The 15,307-nt window shown below is 35.0% G+C and overlaps 1 protein-coding gene across 3 annotated transcripts in view; it reads left to right on the forward strand.

Annotated features, from left to right (window-relative positions):
• DPP10 (dipeptidyl peptidase like 10) overlaps positions 1–15,307 on the forward strand; it is a 1,389,594-nt gene that overhangs the window by 1,066,606 nt on the left and 307,681 nt on the right. For all 3 annotated transcript variants that reach the window (XM_044242601.1, XM_044242600.1, XM_044242602.1), the window contains exon 5: positions 919–993. In XM_044242601.1, coding sequence (XP_044098536.1) covers positions 919–993 — 75 coding nt within the window. The remainder of the gene's footprint in view (positions 1–918; positions 994–15,307) is intronic.

Raw genomic sequence — 15,307 nt, forward strand, 5'->3', positions numbered from 1 at the left:
TTTTGGGGGTTTCTAAGTATAAAAACCCTTACTTCACCCTTTTTCATTTTTTTTGCAGACAACAGACTTGTAGAAATTGGCCTGGCATAAGGTGTATGAAATTATTTACATATGTATTTCTCTGCCAAACCCATACAAACTAGTCTGCCTATAATGTATATACAGTCCGTTTTGTCTTTGTATTTTGTAGACTTTTGATGCATTAAGTCAACTTGTTTGACTTCTCTTTAGATCTGAAATTAAATGTAATCTTTATTTCAGATGAAATTATTTCTCCACTCTCAATGCATTTCTCCTTCACTTTATTTTCAATTCTTTCTGACATCTGGTCTATTCAATGATAGAATTATAGGATCAAAATCAAGCAGTACAGTGTAGTTATAATCAAGTACAATCAGTTATTTGTGTTTTAATTAAGTTTACTGTGGGAGTATCCTCTAAAGAGATTCTGTCTTTAATATGAATATCTTCTTTTAAATACACGTTTGCAACCTATAAGAAAACAAAAGTACAAAGAGAAAAAACAGCATGTTACTGTTTCTTTTTTTAATTTAATTCAACTTGCAAATATAAAAGTATTTTGCTTATGAAGTTGTGATTTTTTTGCCTTATTTATTATAATGAAACTATTAACATAGTCTTTAAATGATAACATGTAAAAAAGATACATTAGCAAATTTTCTTCTTAATGAAATGTCTAACATAGCCTCTAAGTTTTTATATCCATTTGAATAATCGTACATTAAATATATAGATGTATATGCATATTTATAATAGGAATGAAAATGGCTGTACCACTCACTATGTTGTGATGTGAACTGAGATCTTTTAATTATCTACGTACCAAAATTCATATTAATGTCTCTGATATTAAGCTTTTCACTGCTTTCATTACTTTTTTTTTTTTTTAATTTCTAGGTAACCTTCAAAGCATCAAAACATTCAGTTTCACCAGATTTGAAATACGTTCTTCTGGCATATGATGTCAAACAGGTAAAGTAGTGATCTTTGAAAAACTTTTCTTTGTGATGCATTCAGGTAACAAGTCATAGTTTTACTTTGTCTTCTACTCACCTAGAAAAGAGTTGGAACATCCAGTAGATGCAGGGGGATACTGAAAATCAATATTGCCTGAGAGGTTTGGAGAAAGTGTCCTGTCTTCCACACCAAGCTAGCAAATGCCTGGCACACTCTGTTAGGTGTGCGTGCCAGTGCTAGTCTGTTTCCTTCTGAGGTGAGTGTGGCAGGTGGTTAGCAAATCTGACAAATGGAGGCTTTTGCCATTTTCAGGACAGCCTCATTATAACGTAAGTGTGGGAGTTTCCTGATGGCTCTGCCCTGATCTGCAGTGTGTATAATGGGAAAGGACCGTTGAAAACATTGATTCACATTATGGGCAGTGGATTCTTTGGTGGTATTTGAGCATAAGCCTTGTGAATATAGAAAATTCTGAAAGTGGGTCAAACCAAGGAATCAGTTCTGAACAAACAAAATGTTCTAATTGCAATTAGCATTTCATTACTCTGTGTCAGCTCTACAGCACACAATTAGAGCAATATGTATGGTTGTTGAGTGTTTTGTATTTAGATATAATTTGCACTGTTAAGAAGCAAAGTAAATGTTGAAAGGCAATTCAGCAGATGAGTTTCTGTAGAAAATAAATGATTGGAAATCATTCAAGAAATTTTTATGTGCTCCAAGACAATAAAAATTTATAGACTTAAGGCAGGAGGCCTCGTAGAATGCATTGAAAGGCTTTGAGCACATGAAATTTCACAGTTCAGAAGACCTTCTATGTAATGACTTTAGTCTTTGGTCTTTTAGAATACACATGTGCTATACTTTAGATATATTTATATATTTTTATTTAAAATAATTTACCCTGCAAAAAGCAGGGAGATTGTAATGGAAGACATATTTCCCTATTATAAATCTCAGCGCTTTTACTTTAATTTTGCTTTGTAATACCATTGTGATTCTGAAAAGTGCATGTAATAGCAAGAGAAAACACTTGTTTTATAATCAGCATATTATAATTTCCCAATTTTTAAATAGTATTTATCCAAAGATTTTTAACTTACTGTAAATTTGTATTAAACTGATAATGAACTTAAGAAAAATCGTATTTCTGTGGACACAATAATCAAGACTATGTGGAATGAACAAAGGGATAGACATAGAGATCAATGCAACACAATAGAGAACTAAGAAACAGACCCATACAAATATGCCTAAGTGATTTTTGGCAAAAGTGTAAAAGTAATTCAGTGGAAGAAAAAATACACTTGTGTAAGTCTTGCACTATATAAAATCGCAGAATGGTTTCTGGGTTTAAATGCAAAATGTAAATTTATAAAACTGTTAGAAAAATCAAAACAGAGCAGAAAATCAGTATTATGTAGGAGTAGGAAAAGAGTTCTCAAACTATACATCAAAATCACAGTACAGACAAGAAAAAACTATTGGCCTGTAAAAGACCTTGCTCTGAGGATGAAAATCTAGCCTATGTCTAGAAGAAGATATTTGCTGTTCCTATATTCAACGAAGGACTGATATCTAGAATATACAGAAAAACTCTCAAAATTTAAGTTACAAAAATCAAAACAGCTATTCAATCAGAAAATGGACAAAGACATGAGACATTTCATTGACGAGGACATACAGATCACAAATGAAGCACATGAAGATATGTTCACATCGTTAGCCATTAAGCAAATACAAATTGAAACAACAGTGGAATATCACTACATGCCTATCAAAATGGCCAAAGGGAAAAGAAATAGTGTCTATACCAAACCAGAGCAAGCACCAGGAAGTTAGGTCATTCATATGTCCATGTTGGGCATGTGTAATGGTTCTGCTACTCTGGGATATGATGTATAAAATTAGGGAGCCTGGATATTTCAACAAAATGCATCATGTTTATCAAAAGGTACAGTGAACACCAGAACCCACATATCTATGGGCCAATCTTAATATTCTGTCTCTTATTTTTGCTTCACTTCATGAAAAATACATATATTCTATGACACATCAAGCTCTGGAAGTGAGAGGAAGCTATTATTTTAATAAGTAAAAAATAATCAAGCTAAATGTCACACAATCTTATACTACATCGTTCATTTTGTTTTGTTTTGCTTTTCTTTGTTTTATTTATTCATCATGTATTAGGAGCAAACTACCAAGCTAGACATAAGCCATGGGGTGTGTGTGTGGAGGGGGGTGTGGGTGTGCACACACGCATGGATATCTACATCAAGAAGCATACAGTCAGAGGCAAGATGATACAAACACATATCTACTATGACATAGCATTGTGTGAGGTATTACAGGAGTGGTAATATTAAAGAATAGAGAATATTTCCATTCAAGATAATCATGCCTGGAAAGGAAGCATAGGGTAAGATCTGAAGAGCAACCAGGTACAGACAAATAGAAAAGCTTTCCAGGTGGGCCCATAACACAGGGCTTCATGGAAGGAGCATTAAGTCCTTGAGGAATCACACTTAATTCAGACTATCTAGCTCACTGGTTAAAAAACAAACAAACCAACCTATATACCTAGTGGAGACTCCAAATTATATGTTGAATTCCATTTTATTCTTCACAATTTGTACTAAGAGCCCTTTGGGATCTGATGGTTTTAGAGTAGTCAAATGCCATTTTTACTCTGTGTGTGTCTGACTGTATGTGTTTGTGTGTGTGTGTGCATAACGCCCATTAACCAAGATGGAAAAAAAAAAACTCATACAAAATCCAACCACCTAAACACATCCACTAAAATTATTTTGGTGTGTTTTATTCCTTTTATGCCTTTGATATGTAAAAGTAGGTGAACAGAAAGTATCGTACATTAAGCATTATTTTAGGCAGGTATTATTATCCTGATTTCTGAGAGAAGTTAATCTCAGAAAAGCTGAAAAATGCAGGATTTGATGATTAAGAAATTTATCTAAGATCTTTCAGTTAGGAAGTTATAGCCACACACTTATAAATTGGCTTATTTAATATTTTGTCTTTATTTTCATTATAAGGCAGATGAGCTGAACCAGAAAAACAGAATCAAAAGCTAGATTCCAATGACTTAACAGATTCTCCCTGTTGTTAGTTGTCTTCATGTTTTGAAATATTTTGCAAATATTTTTAGTGTATTCCCTTTTTCCTGAATTTAATATTTCTATAGGACGCATTGACATAAATGGAATTTCTTCATGGAACTATATAACGTTGTTTAACTGAACTGAAATTCACAATAGCACAAAATAAGCTTCCTTAAGGTGTATAATTCAGTGACATTTAGTACACTCGCAATGCTGTACAGCTACCACCTCTGTTTAGTTGTAAAGCATTTTTATCAACAAAACAGATTACTCAATACCCATTAATCAGTCAATCACCAATCTCCTAGCCTCCCATACCTATCAATAACCACCAATCTGATCTCTATCTCTATGGGTTTATGCACTGGGATATGTAAATGGAATCCTTTGACATTTTATTGCCGTTTTTCTGCTTAACGTAGTGTTTCAAGGTTTATCTACATTGTAGTATGTGTCAGCACTTCATTCATTTTTATGGTTAAATAATATTCCTCTGTATGAAAGTATCACAGTTTGTTCACTTATCTTTTGAGGAATATTCGCTTTATCCCCACCTTTTGGCTATTCTGAATCGTGAGGCTATGAACATTTGTACACAAGAATTTCCTGAGTACCTGCTTTCAATTTTTGGAGTATATTTTGAGGTGTGTAATTGCTGAGTAATAGACTAATTCTGTGTTTAAGTTTTTGAGAAACCACCCAACTCTTTCCAAAGTGGCTGCACCATTTTATATTCCCACCAACAATGGATGAGTTCTGATTTCTCTGCATTCTCACTAACAGTTGTTATTTTCCATTTTTCTTTTTATGAACTATTCTAGTGTGTATAAATTGGTATCTCATTGTGGTTTTGGTGTACACCTCCCTAATGACTAATGATGTTGAACATACTTTCATGTGCTTCCTGGTCGTTTGTATTTCTTCTTTGGAGGAATGACTACTGAATTCCTTTGCCTATTTCTTTTTTTCTTTCTGTAGTTGTGTTTAAGAGTTTTTGGTATATTCTGAACAGTAGACTCTTATATTGGACTTGAAAATATTTTCTCCCACTCAGTGGATTGTCTTTTCACTTTCTTGATAATGTCCTTTGATGCATAAATTTGAAAAGTTCTGCTTGGGTGTAATTTATATATGCACATGCTTTTGGCGTCATAGTTAGGGATTCATTTACAAATTCAGGGTCATAAAATTTTACCCCAGTGAATCTTTTCTAAAAGTGTTATACTTCCAGTTCTTATATTTAGGTTATTGATTAATTTTGAATTAATTTTTATATAGTTTGAAATAGTCCAATTATAACACAATATATAGGCTCATGCTGTATACTGAAACACTTCCTCCAAAATAGTTGTGTTGGTTTATAACTTTTGTTAGGCACTGTATGGTCTGTTATATTACCATCTTTACCAACTTAACACTGTGTTTTAAAGAAAAAATAATTGTTAACTTGGTAATCTACTATCTACTAATCAAATACATGCACACATTCTATCTCACACACACCCTTCCTCCCCGTCAGTATTAGTTTTATATTACTATGCAGTAAACTGCCCCAAACTTAGTGACTTTTAAAAAAACATTTATTGTGCTCAGTTTCTGTGTAATGGAATTTGGATTGGCATGGCTGGGTGGTTCTGGCTCAGGATTTCTCATGAAGTTGCAGTCAGCTGTTGGCTGGGCTGAGCCATCTGTCTGCCTGAGGTTGAAGAACAGACTTCCAAGGCCCATCACTCACATGGATGGCAAACTGGTGATAACTGTTGGCATGAGGTTTCAGGATTGTCTCGTGATCTTTCTGAAATGCTGCTTGAGGGTCCTCATAACATGGTACCTGGATTTCCCCAGAATGAGTAATATAAAACATAAAGGCAGAAACTTAAATGCCTCATATGATCCATCCTTAGAAGTTACCTGTTAGGTAAATCTGGGTGGGTCTGTCCATTAACTATCTGACTCTTGATTTCTGCTCAGGTCATGATCTCGTCAGGCTCTGTGCTGGGCATGAAGCCTGCTTAAGATTCTCTCTCTCCCTCTCCCTCTGCCACTTCACAGCCCCTCCTTGCACTCGCTGTCTTAAAAAAATAAATAAATAAATAAAAGTTATCTGTTACTTTCACGAACTATTTTTTTAATTCAATTTATATATATTATATATAATATATATTATATATATATTTTAAAGATTTTGTTTGTTTATTTGACAGAGAAAGATCAAAAGTAGGCAGAGAGGCAGGCAGAGAAAGAGAGAGAGAGAGAGAGAAGCAGGGTCCCTGCTGAGCAAAGAGCCTGATGCGGGGCTTCATCCCAGGACCCTGAGATCATGACCTGAGCCGAAGGCAGCAGCTTAACCCACTGAGCTACCTAGGTGCCCCTCAATTTATTTATATATATATTTATTATATATATATATATTAAAGATTATATCCATTTATTTGACAGACAGATCACAAATAGGCAGAGAGAGAGGGGGAAGCAGGCTCCCTGCTGAGCAGAGAGCCCAATGTGGGGCTCGATCCCAGAACCCTGAGATCATGACCTGAGCCGAAGGCAAAGACTTAACCCACTGAGCCACCCAGGTACCCCTCAATTTGTATTTTTAAAGATTTATTAATTTACTTGAGCAGGGAGGGGCAGAGGGAGAGGGAGAGAGAGAATCTTAAGCAGAGTCTGCACTAAGCGTGAAGCTCCTGATTGTCTCTCAAACCTCTATGCTTGTCCAAGCAGACTGTTGTATTTTCAGACATTCTCGGTAGTTGAGGATGTGTCAATACCTGTCTGTGTCCCAAAAAAGAGGGTCTCAGCAACTAGAGTCAGGCTGAGTGGAATATAGGTAGACCTCAGACATCAGCTCTTTAGAATATGCAAATATATAGTTCTGTGGTGGCCCTACAAGTTTGAGAGACAGATGTTCTGAAGGTGTAGTTTTTCTTTTTCTTTATTATTTATTTATTTATTTATTCTTTTTGGTCACATAGGTCAACTCTAATTCAGTGTGGGAGGAAACTACTAAGAAGTGAGAATTTGGAGGGACCATCTTAGTGGCTGGCTTACTTAGTCCCTTATTTTCTTATTTTACATGCAAAGTATACTTAGTCTCTCTGGAAGAGAGAATTTTCATCCATTGCAGCCCAACATTTTTATTAAGCAGATCTAGACCTTGAGTTGTCTCCTCAAGCATGGCTCCTTGGCTATAGTCATTTGGGTGTATTTTTATATATTAATACATTAATTTTTTTGAGACTTTATTTATTTATTTGAGAGAGAATGAGACAGAGAGAGAGAGTGTGTATAGGGTAGGGAAGGGTCAGAGGGAGAAGCAGATTCCCTGCTGAGTAGAGAGCCCAATGAAGGACTCCATCCTGGGACTCTGGGATCATGACCTGAATCGAAGGCAGTCACTTAACCAACTGAGCCACCCAGGCACCCCCAGAATTAAATATATATTAAATATATTCACTTACACATCCACATAAATATAAAAATACATATATATGTATTTCCTAGGTATATATTTCTTATGTATTTGAATACTGGTTTGATTTATATTCCCAGCACATATTTTCAGATTTATTGATTTTATTGTGAATAATGTATTTATATATACCATTCCTTTATCTTTTGTAGTCTTTGTATAATTTTTAAAACATATATTTGTGTAATTCGATTATTTTATTATCTTTTTTAAATTGTAACAGCAATTTTTTATATTTAATTATTTTCTTAAGAGAAAGTTTAAATTTTGTGATAAAATTCATGTTTTACTTAGCTGTGCTTTCTTTTGTCTCTAGGCTTAGAAACATGTCCACCAATATGGAAAAATATCATTGTGTTTTTCCCCTTTTTTATAGGTTTTTATCCATATATATTTATTCCATTTTATATTCAACTGTATATGGTGGTGATTAAAACCAGTCTTCCTAACAGATCATAATAATGGGAAATATGTATCTTTTATATAAGTGAACATAGTAATGGTCACCTGGGAAGACCACAAAGGAATATTTTTGATGTATTATTAGAGGGTCACACAGCACATTTAAAAGATGTAACCTGCCTCACGGTACCACACGTGTCTTCAGCCTCTGCTTCCCCATTGCTATGATGAAGAGAAAGAAAATATAAATACATCTCAAACTTACTATCTTGAGTAACTGATATAAAAGGAAAGTCATGTGATAATAATTCTACCTTAAAGATTCTGTGAGAGAGCTACCATAAAGGATCTAGTACTATTTATTTTTATTTCTTCTCAGTGTTCCAGAATTCATTGTTTATGCACCACACCCAGTGCTCCATGCAGTACATGCCCTCCTTAATACCCATCACCAGGCTCATCCAACCCCCTACCCACTCCCTTCCAAAACCCTCAGTTTGTTTCTCAGAGTCCACAGTCTCTCATTGTTTGTCTCCCCCTCCGACTTCCCCCAATTCCCTTCTCCTCTCCATCTCCCAATGTGCTCCATGTTATTCCTTATGCTCCACAAGTAAGTGAAATCATATGATACTTGACTCTCTCTGCTTGACTTATTTCACTCAGCATAATCTTCTCCATTCCTGTCCATGTTGATACAAAAGTTGGGTACTCATCCTTTCTGATGGAGGCATAATACTCCATAGTATTTTTTGTTTTTGTTTTTTTGGTGTCATGGTAGCTTGCTCAAGAGAGCTGATTTAGCCTTTTCTCCCTGGCAGTGTCCTTAATCTGAGTCAAATGTCAATTTAGCATAGGACAAATTTAGAAGGTTTTTTTTTTTTGTTTTGTTTTTTGTTTTTTTAATAGGTCAATAGCTGAATTCTTCTGTGTGTTACCTATGGACTTCCGCTATTGAAACATGATTCTGTAGGTTACCCAATATTGAAATGCTTTATTCAAAGCTTGACTTGATATGGTTTTTCTCTCTGAAGTATGAAGAGTATGATTCTTTTTTTCTTAGCTTTTCCCTGTTAACTATACATTTTGACAAATACTTCAATGGTCTGCAGTTGTAGTGTCCAAAATCATAAAGTAAGTATGATTATTAACATAGGCTTATAGATAGTTTTTGAAAATTCTGTATCAGGATCTTCATTATAAATAAGCAGTATAAAGTATGAACTAGCAATTTTTAGTACTTTGCAGAGAACCTTCCCAAATATTAATTTTTGTATTAATATCAATTTTTATTAAACTTGAGCTCAATCTTTTTTCTTGATTATTAATTAAGTCTAATATGGTAATATAAAGACATTTCCTCCATGTATCTTTGTTTACTCTGTACTATCAAAAGTTAATTTCAGCAAGGTGAGAAGTTGCTTTTCTTTTTCTGGTCAAATTGATGTTTCTCATTGTTTGGGCTTATAGTGTGTGTCTTTTTTTTAATAAAAGATTATTTATTTATTTATTTGAGAGAGAGGGAGAAAGAGCACAAGCAGGGGGAATGGCAGAGGGAGAGGAAGAAGTAAGCTCCCTGCTGAAGAGGGAGCCGGATGTGGGGCACTATCCCAAGACCCCAGGATCATGACCTGAGTTGAAGGAAGACACTTAACCAACTGAGCTATCCAGGTGCCCTGAGCCCATAGCTTGATTCTTTGCTCATTCTTCTGTTCTACAGAATTTCAGAATGTTTTATGCTTGTAGTAGGAATTTATAGACACATAAAGATGAATGCTTTCTGACTCTTAAGAACCTTACGGTGTGGTAAAGGCTCTAAAAGAAACATTTCACTAACTATGTATTATTATAAGGGGGCTAAAGATAATAAACAATGAATCTTGGAACATTAAAATTTAATAAAAAAGAATTGTTAAAATTCAATAAAAGCTATTCTCTTTTAATTAAAAAAAAGTAATTAAGTGGGGGGATAAAGGAAGAAAGTGCCTTTGTGATTGGAAGTGAAGATGAGCCCCCTCAGGAGGTAGAGTACAGTATGTTAATCGTCATGTATTGAATTAACATGTTGTACTCTGGAGGTCTGCACAATGTTAGATGTCAAATATATTAAAAAAATAGTAAAGTTTCCTGCAATGGAGGGATGGTGAGCTTATATCATCTCTTGTTTGTGCGTATACCAGGCCCCTAGCATCCTTTCAATCACTCTTACTCTTTTTTGGCAGTTTTCCAAACTCAGGATGAACTGATCTTTTTAAAAAGAAAATCTGATTGAAGTGCCTGGATGGTTCAGTCAGTCAAGCATCCAACTTTTGGTTTTGGCTTAGGTCATGATCTCAGGGTCATGGGAATGAGCCCTGTATCAGGCTTGTGCTGGGCATGGAGCCTGCTTACGACTCTCTTTCTCTCTCTTCTGCCCCTCCTGGCCACTCCCTCTGTAAAAAAAATCGTAGTGTCATTCTTCTTAAAATTATCCCCCAGCTGCTTTGGGATAAAGACTAGAAGTCATTAAGCAGCGTACAAGACCCTGTCTGCCTTTCCAACCTCACCTATCACAACTTACCCTTTGCTTTCAGCACTTCCAGGATTTCCTACCGTACCTCAGAACACTGTATTCCTTCCATCATCTACCCGGAATAAACTCCTACCCCAAGTTCTCTCCCTCATATTAGTGATTTTTACTTATTCTTTAGATGACAGCTCAGCCATACTTTCTCATCATCAGAGCTGTTCTAGACTTCTCTAACTTGGTCGGATTCCCTTATAACATTCATGATATGCTACCTCCCCTTTGTAGAGTCTATCACAGCTGTAATTGTGTTTAACACAATGCCTGGCACAGTGTTGCTGAAAAAATACTTTAAAATTTAATGTGTAAATTAATGAACCAGAACCTCTAGCAAATGTTTCCTTAAAGTGCCAAGTGAAAGTAAGTGGCCTGTCTCTGTGCTTTCATGGCATCTGGATGGTACTTCATCTTCATATTTCTGTCATTGTATTGAACATCTTCTTTTATGAGTGCCCCTCCTTCACTAAACTGTAAGTCCCTTAAAGTTAAGAATTTCTCTTCACTTATTTTAATGCCCTCAGAATTTTCTGCAGTAAATGGCTCATAGAAAACTGTCAATGTTTGTAAAACTAAAACAATTATTCTCAGTCTTGATTGCACATCAAAATCACCTGGAGAATTTATTTTACTTTATTTTATTTTATTTTATTTTATTTCATTTCATTTTATTTCAATTAACTAATTAGTTAATTTTGAGAGAGAGAGAGAGCGAGCTCCGGATGGGAAGGAGCAAAGGGAGAGGGAGAGAGAGAATCTTAAGCAGGCTCCATACATAGCACGAAGACCAGGGTAGGGCTTGACATAGGGTTTGTTGTGGAGTTTGATCTCATAACCCTTAGCTCATGATCTGAGCTGAAATGTAGAGTTGAATGCTTAACTCCCTTAGCCACCCAAGTGACCCTCCCACATCAAGACACCCTTATAATTTTTCTTTATAGTAGTTGCTGTTATTCTTATTTTATTGGTGGAAATAGAGAAACAAAGGAGTTCCCTAAACTTATGTAATGTATGATTCAAGATTGAATTTTTGTTTCTTTCTTCCTTTTTTTTTTTTTGAATAATATTTCTTAATAATGGTCCTGAAATAAGGGAACAAGGAGCCATTCAAATTCTTGGGCCCTGTGAAGACCCAATAGAAAAAGAAAGTTTGAGGTTGGTCCCATAATCTGTGGTTTAATAAGCCACAGGGTCGGGCCTGGTTAGTACTTGGATAGGTAATTCTGATGGGTGCTCAAGATTGAGAATACCTGTCGATAGGAACTGATTTAAAAAAAAAATACCTTTTATTTATTTATTTGAGAGAAAGGGGGCAGGGAAGGCAGAGGGAGAAAGAGAATCCTCAGGCAAACTCTGTGCTGAGCACAGAGCACTTTGCAAGGCTCCATATCAGGACTTGAGAACATGACCTGAACCAAAGCCAAGAATTGGACACTTAGCCAACTGAGTCACCCAGGGAGAAACTATTCCTTAAAATCCAAGAGTTCTATCTAAGAAAAGATCTAAGAAGCCACAAATTAGCCAGGTAGATGAGAGTGGAGTAGAAAAAAATACTATTTAAGAAAGATGATCTACCATTTGTAATATTTCAAAATAATTTGATCATGGATTTGATGTCCACCTGTTCCTTTCTGACCTTGGAAACCACTCTGACTCATTTTCCCTTCAAGATTGATGCTTAGGGGCACCTGAGTGGCTCAGTGGATTAAGCTACTGCCTTCGGCTCAGGTCATGATCTCAGGGTCCTGAGATCGAGTCCCGCATCGGGCTCTCTGCTCAGCAGGGAGCCTTGCTTCCCTCTCTTTCTCTCTCTCTGTCTGCCTCTCTGCCTACTTGTGATCTCTCTCTGTCAAATAAATAAATAAAATCTTAAAAAAAAAAGACTGATGCTTAATCTGCAATGTTGTAATTATATGGGGCTTAGTGAGGATACATGGAATTTGGAGCAAAATATGTAAGATTGTGTTTAAGCAATTCATACTTAAAGTTTTTGTTGAAGTGTAACATACTCACAAGGACATACTCATATTATGAGGATGAATTTTTACAAACTAAACACCTTTATAAAAATCACTTAGGTCAAGAAGCAAAACATTATTGTGCTCCTTTGCAGTCACTGCCTACCACAAGAGAGACCACTGTTCATGCTTTTAACAGCTTAGATCTGTTTTTGTACTTTATTTTATATAAAGCCGTACATTTTCTGCTCTTGTGTATGTTGTCTTTTGCTCAATGAATTTGTAAAACATACCTACATTGTTCAGTAATTAGATAGTACCTTGCTCATTTTCCCTACTATATAGTACTCCACTGCATATATCATCATTTACTGCTGGTTAGAAGGTAAATCTGTCTATCTATCTAGCTATCTGTCTGTCTGTCTATGTATGTGTATCGTGGATATTGTACTGGATCATTTCTCTGATCACTCATTTTCTTATCTATTACCCCGTTTCTTCTTTGACAACTAGTTAAAAAGAGATTATAGTAGAGGGATCACATTTTTTTTTGACTACTCAAATTGTGTGTATTATATGAGAAGTGTTTATATTATTTTGAACATCCCTACGTTCTTGCTCTCTTTTTTACAGATGTAGGAGACTTGGAGATCTAACTAACTACTTAAGGGCCCTACATCACCATTTGAGAGCTGGAAACTATCCAGTCTTTCTAGCCCCAAAGACCTTGGTCTTTTGATCACACAGCCATTTTGAAAAAGTCCTTACATATTTTCATAGATTTTTTGTATTCTGGAATAATTATTTTCTCATTCAATTGAAACCATATCCAACTGTATTCTAATTAAATAATTGTAAGACAAATGGTACTTGTATTTCATATCATTATTTGCAGTATTCATGTAACATTTATCATATTTCTCTAGCCTTCTGGTTTTACATTTCATTTTTGTATTTGCTTCTTTGAAGTTTTTTTTTTTTTAATAGCTAACTAAATCACTGTGGGATGCATCTTGATGCCATAAATTTGAAAATATTAAAGAAGAATAAAGTAGTCTAAAGTATAAAATCTAGATTTGAAATCTTGATGATCAGAATACTTGTAGTTAGGAACCGTCTAGTGTTTAATATTGCTTATATTAGGCAAAGTTGTTTTTGTTTAGTCTAAGTCATAAATAGTTTAAATTTAACCATTGAAATCCAGTTTATTTTTTATATTTTCACAATGTGTTTGAAACTTCTGGTCCATTTGAATTATTTAATAGTTGAAGTCGTCTTCTTTTGAGCCAACCTTGAAGTCAGTAGTATTTTTATATACACATCTTTTGAATTCATATATAATGTGTAAAGACAAGCAAGTAGAAACAAGTATTTAAACTCATACTCATTTACAGTTTTCTTATTGTTTAGATAAAAAATACATACTAAATGGACTAATGAATAGTTAAATTAACCATTTATTTTACATTGTTAATTCCCTTATTGTGTCTTATGTGTGAGGTCAGAAACTTTAATTAAATTTACTGTCATTTTGGCATAATTAGAACTGTCCTTTCTGCATGATGGGACATCAGTCTTCATGAGAATAAGCTCTTTCTAAATAGAAAAGTTAAAAACTGAATGAATCTTTTTAAATTGTGTCTAACGGAAGGAACAAATCCATTATATATGTGATAAGCTTTCTGTGTTGGTGTCTGTCTTCTAGAATTGATGCTGTGCAAAAGAACAGTATTGTTATCCTCTAGAGTTGGACGCATTTATTTCCATTTATGTTTCTACTAGTTTGTAACTCTGCAGACAAGACCCTCTTTATGATAAATATCTATTTTAACTAAGAAGTAATCACTGTAAAATGAATCCTGCATGCACTGCTGCCTGAAAAACTGACTCGTCTCTAGTGAATTATCTAATTAAATTCTGAGCCTTAATACTTCAGTGCTTTATAATTATGGACACATATTTAAGAAGTCTGGGGGAGTGCATGATCTGGTCATGGGACTATCTAAGCTATTAAGCTCCATACACTTGGGGCACACAAATATTTCAGATAATCCTGTTAATAATAAACTCAGGAAAATTTCAGCCTTGGAAAGTGACTCTGTTCAAATATATAGGACTTGAAGTTGACCCTGAGAGCCTCCTGCAGAACTTACAGAATGCAACTTCTCTGCTCTCTTGTAGCTGCTGTGACTAAAATGTCTCCCCTTAGTTTTTTAAGTTAGTTAACTTAAAACCTAGTTAACCTTCTCCTTACTAATGAGTATTGATAAGGCATGAAACAATATATTAATGTCACTTTTGGAGCTACACACACACACACACACACACACACTTTACAGTGCCTATATATTTACCTCTTTTAGGGAAAACCAGTTAATATTAATGATTTAATATATGGATTTATCTCATTCAAGTCTTGTTTTTGTCATATTTAAGTATAATTTTTCCACTTATAGACAAAATCTTTAGAATACTTTTGAGAAATACTGTGTTAGCAAAATACTGTCGTGCTTTTAAAGTCATATTCTGGTAACCCAATGCTGTGTAATTACTCAAAAATTTAGTAGTATAACACGAATTTTTATAATTATGGATTCTGTGGGTCAGGAATTCTGGAAAGGCTCATCTGTGCTGTTTCCACTTGGGAAAGCAATCACTTATGTGATTGCTGTCGGGTGTTTCCTGGGGGCAGGACTCCGGTTTCCTTGAGTGTTAATAGGGTGGTCAAGTGGATTGCCTTAAGCTGGTGGGCAGGAGGCTGGGCCCAAGGGAGGAACAGTGTTCAGAGAGCAGGGATGGTCCCATAGGGGGCCCC

The sequence above is a fragment of the Neovison vison genome, chromosome 3, assembly GCF_020171115.1.
Source record: "Neovison vison isolate M4711 chromosome 3, ASM_NN_V1, whole genome shotgun sequence".
In the NCBI taxonomy this organism is placed as follows: Eukaryota; Metazoa; Chordata; class Mammalia; order Carnivora; family Mustelidae; genus Neogale; species Neogale vison.